The following is a 10,190-nucleotide window of genomic DNA, read 5'->3' as shown; positions in this document are numbered from 1 at the left end:
TTCGCCAGAAAACCCCAGTTTTATGAAAGCTGGACCAAAACATTTGGACATTCTGTGAAAATCTGTACAGTTGAGAGGTATGCTTTATCATATTCTTACAGTTAAGCAACTGGCAGATCTGAAAGTGTAGAAAGAGCACAAACTCTAGTGAGAATATTTAGGTTTTAAACAGCAGTTAGGGGATATTCTTTAAAGTCCAAAAGGCTTAACACAGCTCACAAAATTTACTAAGGAATGTTCCACAGATTGCTCTAACCAATGTCAATGCCAAGGTCAGTGGAGAGATTAAAGTAACAGCTGTCATCACACCTCTACGTCACATTTTAACAGACCACACCATAACAATGCACTACTGTGGCCTATGTATCAAACTTTTGACTCATCAGTCACAAATAGATGAAAAAGAAGGCCACTAAGAAAACAAAAAGTGAAACATACATTGATCATATTACTGAATGCTGGTTATCACATACATCTCTTTAAAACAAAAAGCAATACACTGAAGAGTCAGTCTTTAAAGGTCCCTAATATTACATGCAGACTCTTGTAGTTGAGTTTGCTTTATACACAGTGATGATCAGAATTAACTTTTCAGGCCTACATTACCTCCAAACCCACCACAATTCCCATCTTTGTTGCACTTGTGTAAAATACCATTCCATGAGAATCTTTTAGGTTCTTCCAAACAGAGACATAGCAGCTACCCTAAAGATTCCTCTGTAACCTGAGAAGTGGTTGGATCAATTCCACATTCAAAGAAACTGGCAAAGCATTACAGTAACACTGCTGCTTTTTACTTCCAGTACACAAGTTTGAAAATAAGCGTAGAATGCTAGGCAGTCAAGTGGAGGCAGGTTGTGTTTCTTAGACACTGTTCTATTCTGGAGGGGAGGGGTTACTCAGGGATTGTTATATTGGCCTGACATTTGCAGCACTGACTTTGAAATCATTAGCTAATGATTACTAAAGAAACATGACGGCAATGGGATAGTAGTACATATGCCATCTTTCAATATCCTTTTTTTTCCAGGCTTAAGAACTAAGGAAAACCCTCCTTCTATGATGTACACAATGATTCAAGATGGATCAGAGCACCTTGTGTCCTGAGTGAGGTTTATGCATCACTGCAGCTTGCAAGAAACTGTAGCAAAGGTTTCTGCAAATAAATCCCAAGAAAGAGTAATTTCTCTGAAGATATGTTGTGTTAACTATAGATCACAGGACTATTTGAAAGATTAAACCTAAAGGGACTGAGAAAAGGCAGGACAGATTTGAAAAACAGTATATCAAATGAAGAAATAACAAAGGATAAATATGTCATACACATTTACTAATGCACAACAGGCAGTTCTGCAAAAGGGGATACAGAAACCATCCTGAATAAAAAAACATAAAATGCAATGGTAAGGGATCCATATCGTGCAAGTATCAGAAACATCATGAAGGCATGCCATGAATCAAATTAGGACTTCCAAAGGAACTGCCACTGTGTAAGTGTCTTGGTAATCATGAGAAGCTATGTCTTCATTATTCTGTTTTTCACTACAGGAAATATTTAACATTGTCTTCTAAAACAGTAACAACATGCATTCTTAGAAATAAGGGTAACCACACTGTTACTTTGTTCAAGATGCAATGCTTAAAATGTGACACAGTTCTGGGAATGAAGTGAGAACCAGTGTAAAACATTCAATAAAAAGATTGAAGAAACACAAATTAAGAGTAAGAAGGCAACATATACAATATAAAAATACATCATCGTACTTGTTGGATACGTTCATATAAATGAGCAGTTCACTTTCCACTGTCAGCACATTCTATATTGATATGCATTCTTCTTTAATCTAAAAAAATATTAATGAGGGAAAAATAAGTCTGTGTAAGAGATCTTAAATGGATAAGCCATTCAATACCTCCACAATCCAAAAGCAAATCTTATGAATTCAGCACACAGGCTTCAACACAGAAAATCAATCCAAAGACTGGATTTGGTAATCTAGTATAACAAAGAGTCACAATAAAATAGTAACATCGTCTTTTATTCTGGTATGATAAAAATGCTTCAGGTTCTTTTTTTCCAACCCATATGATCTCCACCATAACCTCATATTAGCCTCGCAGTTCTTCAACCTCACCCAAGGCTCATTTTTACTTCATCTGTTTCAGTGCGTTATTGATCTGAAATCCTCCCAGCCTCAGTTTTACTCCAGCATTTCTGTCAAGTCATTTGGAGCTCTAAAGAGAGCATGTTTTAGTCAATGAATATCACCTTTGCAACAGACTTGTTGAAAAAGTCAACACTTAAGGCCTCCTTTAAACATAGTTTACATAACCATTGCTGGCTAGTCAGGGATGTGAGAGATTAATAACTTATATCTCCAGTCTTCCACGTATTTAACTCTACCATTTTGCAGTGCTGCCTAGGAGTACATACCAGAATCACAGTCTCCATCATTCTTCTGCTGCACCAGTAACTTTCTCAGTTCATGTGTTAATGCTGAAAAATACATTTTGGAAAATGATTGCAAGGGACCACAACAATCTAAATGGCCTACTATGGTCATATTCACCTTCTTTCTAAACTCAAGGCTATCAACCTTGCTGATGCAATATCATTTGACTGAAATTATACTATAAATCTGAAGGTCAGGGTTTTCACTGAAGGCAGCTTCCAAACTAGGGTTGAAGTAGTGGAAATCAGACTGCTTCAATGTTTTTTTAAAGTAGTATTTCTTAAACATAGGGATTACTGCTGAAAACCCTTGCTCTCATTCTCAGAACAGCTGACTTTGCACATCCATACAACTTGTTAAAGTAGCACATGTGACCCTGCAAAGAGCTTCTTTTAACACTAGCAGGCCATGCCTATTACTTCAAAACAAATGAATGGAGTATCTTTGCCTGCAGAGAATTATGTCAAGAGATTCCCACAGAGACATACATTCAGTACTTTTTCTTCATGCATGGTAAATCATCTTATTCTAAGGCAAGGCAGACCTTCTTTAGTGTCAGCAGAGTTGGTCCTTTGTGCTTTTAAAAAGCACAAAGAAAATACAAACTAATAAAGAATATTTTCTTCTTTTCTCATCTGGATCAAATTCCTAATCGTATTTGTTCTAGTCCTTTTCAGGCTGGCTATCTTCCCGGAATAGGGACCGTTTCCTGACGGACATCCTCTCACATCGTGGGCAAGTAGTAGAGTTATCATAATAGCAGTCCCTGCAAAGCAAAAAGAAAATCTTAAAATACATATTTTCAAAGCTACCCCTCCCACCATGTAAAAGAAATTAAACACTTAGAAGACTAGTATGCTTATATGCTATTGTCCACCTTGGCAACCAAACATGATGGCAAGAAAAAAGCACAATCAGTGATGTTAACAAAGATTCCTTTATTTGTACAAGTAGCTATCCCTGACAAGGCACTGCACAGCAGTGGTACCATGCTTTAACACTATAAGTCGCCATTCTAACATTCTACTTCCTTCTAAACAATAAAAGGAAAACATGTCTCTACAAAGGCGTTGCGCTGTTAAATGACATTTTAAGAAACGTGAAATATGGAAGAGAAACTTGACAATTTTACACCATCAACAACTAGGCTTAACACCTGTGGCCCAAGTCACTGTTGGTTACTGGGAATGTAGCAAAGCAACACTAATCTGCACAGGGCTATCTTTATACCTCCACCCCTCCAAATTCATTGGAACAGAAAAACCAAAGCCAGATAATCTTTAATCTCCCATGTTAATTCTGGCCCTTTTACCATATATGTGATAAAACTTAACATTTGTCTGTTGTAACACAACAATCAAATCCAACAACATAATATGCATTTACAATGATAAATAATATATAGAAAACAGGTTACAAATGTTTTCATTTTAAAATTCATATTTTGTTTTGTCTGCAAATTACATTGTGAACTTTATAATTTTCTAATAATGGTTTCAGACTAACCCAATCTTCATAAATGTTCTCTCTCTCACTTGACCAGGTAGCAGGAATTCCAGGACTGAGATGTGAAGGAGCTTGGAGAGTAGTACGTGATTGTCTTGTCATAATAGGAGGTTAGTTAGAATAAGGTAAATTTGAGCTAAGGGAAGAAATTAAGGAATAAGAAGGAAAGGAGAAAGTAGTGGAGGAGTAAGGATTGGGTTCAGGTGGGATGGTTACATCGACAGGCCCGGGTGCTGTTTAGGTAATGTTTGAGTATTTTCTTGAATTCACGGGCATGGGTAATATTTTTAAGGATCATGCGAAGCTTGCTCCATTTTATAGTGGGAGAATAGCTGTATAGATTTCTGCCCAATAGATCTTTTAGGTTTGTGAATTTGTAAGAGACACTAGTCATTGCTTCTGAGGGATTGAGGGGGGGATAGAGGGAGACTACTGAGGAGATGCTGGGGCAGGAGGAGGATTTATTCAGGACAGAGTGGATGATAAGTCAAGTAAATAAGAGTTGGTTATAAAACTCTAGCCAACTGAGTCTCCAGAGAGTGTGACAGTGGTGTGATTTAGAAGGAAGATTAGCAGCAAATCTAGCAACATTGTAGGTGGTTTTGAGTTTGGAGACTGGTGAAGATTAAGTTAGGATTTGTGTGCTATAGAGGAGGTTAGGGAGAAGTAAGCTTGGGCTAGTGAGATTCTGGAGTCAGGGATGAGGAACATTTTGTTTCTATACAGTAGGCAGAGCTTTTGGTGAGTTTTCTTGATACAATGAAGTACATGGAGGTGAAATTTGAGTTGGTCATCTATGATTGCTCCAAGGAGCTTTGTGTGGATTTCATCAATGATAGTAGTGTCACATTAAGGGAAGAGTGGGTAAGTGAGGATTTGAGGGGGTAGAGGGATTTTGGGAGGAAGAGTAGAAGTTTTATCTTTTTGGAGTTAAGTAGGAGTTGGTTGTTAGTAAGCCAAGTTTCAGTGAGGTTGAAAGATATTTGTAGAAGGGTGAGCAGGTCAAATGGGTTATCAACAATGGAGATGACTGTGGAGTCATCTGCATACCGTATGAGAGATGACTGGAGACAGGATTTGTGTAGGTGGTTAGTGAAGATGTTAAAAAGAAGGGTCCAAGTAATGAACCTTGCAGGACACCCATTTTGTTGGGGAGAAAGGGAGAAAGAGCAGAGAGCCATTTGACGGATTGCTGCTGGTCTATGAGGTAGCTATTAAACCAGGAGATAGATGCTGTGGAGAGGGTGAGATGGAGAGGAAAATGGGGTGGGAGACTGTGTCAAAGGCTTTGGAGAGATCTAAAAAGAGACAGGACACTAGTTTGTTATTGTCTCTAGTTATCAGGTTTTCTTGAGTGAGATAGGCCAAGATTTGTTTACAAACACAGTGTGCAAGAATTTTAGACAGGGGAGAAAGTATGGCAAAAGGTCAATAGTTACAGAGTTCTACAGACTTTCCGCCTTTGTGGATAGGTATGGTCTGGAATTTTCAGAATGAATACTGGAAATTTGAGCGTTATTAGGGAAGGCAGAAATTTCTTCAGAAGGGATAGCTAGGGAGTGAGATAAAATGAAAATGGACTTTAAAATATTGTAGCAGTAAGAGAGAGTGACATGAGAAAGAAGTAGAAGAAATTTGCTGTAAGAAGTTAAAGTACTGCAAAAGAAGGGGAATCTCAGAGAACAAGAGGAGCAACTGCTGACAGAGTCTACTGGATAACATGCATAAGTTTAGAAAGCTTCCTGTTAAGTACTGTTGATAACTTCAGAGCACAAAAACTCTTAGTGCAATGATTTAGGCAACAGAAATTAGAAGGGGTTGTTGCCAAACATAGGAGCCTATGATAAGAAAAATAACCAGATAGTCTACAGAGGTATTAGAGATGCTTCAGAAGTTCTATGAAAATCTGTACAAAGCAGAGGAGTGGGAAACCAAGAAAAGGTCCAAATGAAAGTATCTATGCCAAGGTTAAAGGAAGGTTAGACTCAATAATTAATATCTAGAACAGGAAGGGATGAGATAAAATGATGATTTGTAATCAATCAACAAGGAATTCTCCAGGAACAGATGATATTCCTGTGGAAGTTTAAAAGTTAGGAGGGGAAAAAAGTGATAAAGATCTTGAAGATTTTGTTTAATAATATTTTTAAAGGGAGGACAGTACCAAAACAGCTCTGCTCCATGTATTAGCCAAGGAGGATAGATCAATTTCCAATTTAAACCACGGTTATAAACTGTTAGTCTATACTAGCTAAGAGAATGGCAAAGGTGTTTTTTAAAGATGAAACATCTTTATTAAATTATCATGAATGACATAGGCAATCTTACATTTATATAAATAAACCATACCGACACAATCTCATTTGCAAGCACACATTTCAAATTATGCTGACACAACTGTAGCTGCAAACATTATACATCACTTATAATATATCCGGTCATTGTCAGTCAACCATGACATAGCTCATTCAATTCCTGCCTTTTTTTAAACCTTGTTCCTCCTCTGCATGTATTGTTCCCACACTTCCCATTTTTCCTATGTAATTTGCTCCTATCATTTTATAAAGGTCCCATTTCCCATGTCTGTTACTACCTTCACTACTTTTAGTAAAATTGGTTTGGACTTTGATTTCCATTTTCTAGTAATTGCTTTTTTGGCAGCCATCATAATTAGACTCAGCAAGGCCTTACTATGTCTATGCAATTCCTATTCTGTACAATAGCTCAAAAAATAATTTCCTTAATTACACCAATTTGCTCACCCAGCATCTCTGACAGAGTAGTTTTCTGGAAGTCTTTAAAGTCTGCCAGCTCATTACACTCCCAGAAAATATGTTCCCAGTTACCTCTTTCCTCTCCATCACACCTCCAACATTTGCTGTCTACCTGGGGAAACATTCTCTGGAGTCTACTTTGGGTATAAAAAATACTTATGCAAACACTTCATAGCAAAGATCCTAAATCTTCTAGACTTTGTTGCATATTTGGGAGACATACATATATCCCCCATTGTTTCTTTGTGAACTGATTATCCAGGCTCTCTTCCCAATTCCTTCTACCCTCCTCTGAATGATTCTTATAGTTATCATGCAATATTTTATATGCGCTACTAATTATTCCTTTCTTAGTGGCAACTTCTGTTCTAGAGTCCACTAAAAACTCTATCAGTGCTAGTCTTTTGTTCAGGGTCCCCTATTTCTTTCTCTTTGCCTATACTCGGATATCAATCCTTGATAGGGAAGGCAACATGTAACCTGCAATACAAATAACTTCTTGGTGTCTTCCCATTTTATTACCTTTCCCTCTCTAGCTATTTGCTCCCAATATCTTGGTTCATTTGCCAGTTTTCTCCAGTAAATTCCAGACTCCTCTTGCTTATTGTCTGTATCCCTAATTGCAGTCATCCCTATTGGTAAAATCTCCTTTCTCCATTCCAGTGTTGGCTGAGTTCTTAGAATACTTTCTGCTACTTTATGAATATAATATTCTGTATGATTGTTATTCTCTTTAAAGGTCTGCATCCAAAATCCCAATCTTTCCTTGTTTCTTGAGCTTCCTTCCGGTTTCATAATCATCTCTTTCCACTTTGAATTATACATTTCTGCTTCTGCCTTAACTGTGTTGCTCTGAAATAACCTATCAAATCATGTAATCCCAATCTGACCTGTTATACTTGAAGAATAAGCCTATCCCACTTGACTTTTGCTGCTTTCCCCTCCTAGATAAAATCCTTCAGCTCTTTATTAATTGCTGTCTATAACTCCTCCTCCCATTGATAAAACTGTGCCTGACCTGTGTAAAAGAGTAAAGGGACTAAACACTTTAACTGCTTGTATCTTACTATTGATATCCATATAAAAGAACTTCCATTTTCTCTTTTTTTTTTTTTTTTATTATCTTTTGTTTAGTCTCTTCCCACATATCCTTAGCTGCCACACTGGAATCATTTTTAATCCATACTCCTAAATACTTCCTTTTGTCCCCATATGTGTGGACATTGCTGGAACAAATTTGTATGTGGGTACATAATTTACGAGTATTACCTTTGCTTTAGGTTCATTCATTTTGCATCCAGAAAAGATATGAAACTGTCCCAATATGTTCCACAGCACTGTAATGTCCCTTTCTGGGACATATATATTGTTACCGTAAATAAACAATAGTTTTGAAACATACAAGTCTGACTTTCAGCCTGTTTTTTCTACAGCATGCTAGACAAAATAACTAGAAAGTCCATATCTATGATGATCTCAGGTCTCTGATATTATTTGTAAGAGGAAAACAACAACAGTCTTGGAGTACTGTCTGCAACACTCCATCTGCAAGATTACTCAGGTGCCATCTACACCAAGAACAGGTGAAAATATATAGACTACAGAAATAAGGAGGAGTCAGACTGGCAGGACAGTCTTACTTTTGCTAATGACTACCTGTGGTTCTTTAATGATACAGAAATACTAGCAGCAGAGCACTGCCCTCTCTTCCCTACTCCTCAGTGGCAGTCTGGTCTGCACTCTTGCTTGTCCAGTGCAAGCTTGAAACAGTGAATGGTTCTCTTTACAAACACAAAGTAAGAGTCCTGAATGCCTGCTAGAATGCTATAATCATCTCATGGACATAAGACTTGCACACAATCACTTCTAGAAAAGTCTTCTTCCAAGCTCGTGAACCTAAGATGAATAGCAGAAAATATAAAAGCTTACATATACGCTCCTGTTAGCTCTAGTTGTACTATAACAAGAACAGGCTGTGCAAGGTTAGTATCAGCTTTAGAAATTACATGAAAATACTTCTCTAGAGGGATTATTGAAATCCAGAAATGACCTTGCTAAATCCACAGCATGGTCAAACAAAATTAGCAACCATTACCAAACATGCAAATTAAATGCATTTGCATTTCTGGGTACAGGTACAGGATACAGTTGTCTTGATCTATTTTAACAATTTGATTTCCCAAAATGTCATTCAACTGCTATGGTATAATGACTTCTTGGTTCTTTCTTGGTCAGAAAACATGTGGAAAGTCCACATACAGACAGAATAAACTGGTGAATATGTATGAAAAACTTAGTAAAGTCTGCTGACTTTCTTATGAAAGGCACAGGTCCACATAGATCCAAGGTGGCACCATGGCACAGAAGCAATGCCTGGATTGTTTAAATCAAATATAGGATCTTTATGGATTAGGTAGTAAGCTGAGGGATGACTGGTATGCTGCTGGTTCACTGTTGACTTGTACAATGTTAGCCTGTAATTCATATCTGCAAAGATGGATTCGTCTACAAAGGAAAAAGGAGAGCCTAGTCAGTTCATTATGGACTGTGCTGTCAAAAATAGGAAATTTCCTCTTAACTGGACAACTACCGAGACGGACATGATTCAGAAAAATGGATTAAATTGTAAGAAGCACTGAGACGCACAGAAATGCTGGACAGCCGGGACACTACAAAAATGAGGATACTGACAGCATTGTAAACACCCTGAAGTACAAAAGTCAGTTCCAAGAACATGGTCTAGAGTCTCTATGGGGAATTAATCTGATGAAAATCATCAGTGGACCTTAATTAGACAAATGCTATCTCCCCTTCCAGTGGGTCCCAATTAATGGCTCACTTTTGATAATATGGAAGCTACTGAATATGATCCAGGGATACTGCTTACAAGACAGTGACACATAAAGGAGAAGGTGGTGATCCACACAACCACTGCTGGAGTTCTCGACAGTGGTCAACTGATTTAATGCTTCTAAGTATGTTTCTACTATTTGATAAGCTAGGGCAGGACCCAGTTAATTAACGAACAACCTGAGGTTGAGAAGTGCCCACAGACTACTTTTATCCTGTATCTCATTACAAATTTGGTTCTGCATTACTGGACTAAATGCCATACATCTGGACAGCAAAAGACTGATATATAAGACAGGAAGGCAAAGAACATGAAATCTGTAATACCAAATTCAATTTGACTAAATACTGCAACCCTAAGAAAACAAAACTATGTTAATAAGCAAAGCTCTCTCCAGCCAAGATTGTGCTAGACAGTCAAGAGGAGAAGGTTAGCACCACACCTCAAGCAACACATAGCCCTTCTAAATGCACACCATCAACACCCACACATAGCAACACTAAACCCACATATGCAGAAAGCCCTTAACATTAACCTGCCCAAGCAACAAGGACCCCCAGTCACAACCAAAGTGACACACAGCTCACAACACCAGTGTGCTACTCA

General features: G+C 37.8%; 1 protein-coding gene across 3 annotated transcripts in view; it reads right to left on the bottom strand.

Moving 5' to 3' along the window:
* Window positions 1-1,309: 1,309 nt before the first annotated feature.
* The window catches only part of DEF8 (differentially expressed in FDCP 8 homolog), a 1,140,218-nt gene continuing 1,131,337 nt past the window's right edge, over window positions 1,310-10,190 (bottom strand). For all 3 annotated transcript variants that reach the window (XM_044081732.1, XM_044081731.1, XM_044081734.1), the window contains one exon: window positions 1,310-3,219. In XM_044081732.1, the coding sequence (XP_043937667.1) occupies window positions 3,117-3,219 (103 nt within the window). In that variant the 3' untranslated portion in view covers window positions 1,310-3,116. The remainder of the gene's footprint in view (window positions 3,220-10,190) is intronic.

Source organism: Protopterus annectens, chromosome 8.part1 (genome assembly GCF_019279795.1).
Source record: "Protopterus annectens isolate FY-2018-M chromosome 8.part1, PAN1.0, whole genome shotgun sequence".
NCBI classification, from domain to species: Eukaryota; Metazoa; Chordata; order Ceratodontiformes; family Protopteridae; genus Protopterus; species Protopterus annectens.
The sequence above is the reverse complement of the archived record's forward strand: the minus strand, read 5'-3'. Positions and strand labels throughout refer to the sequence as shown.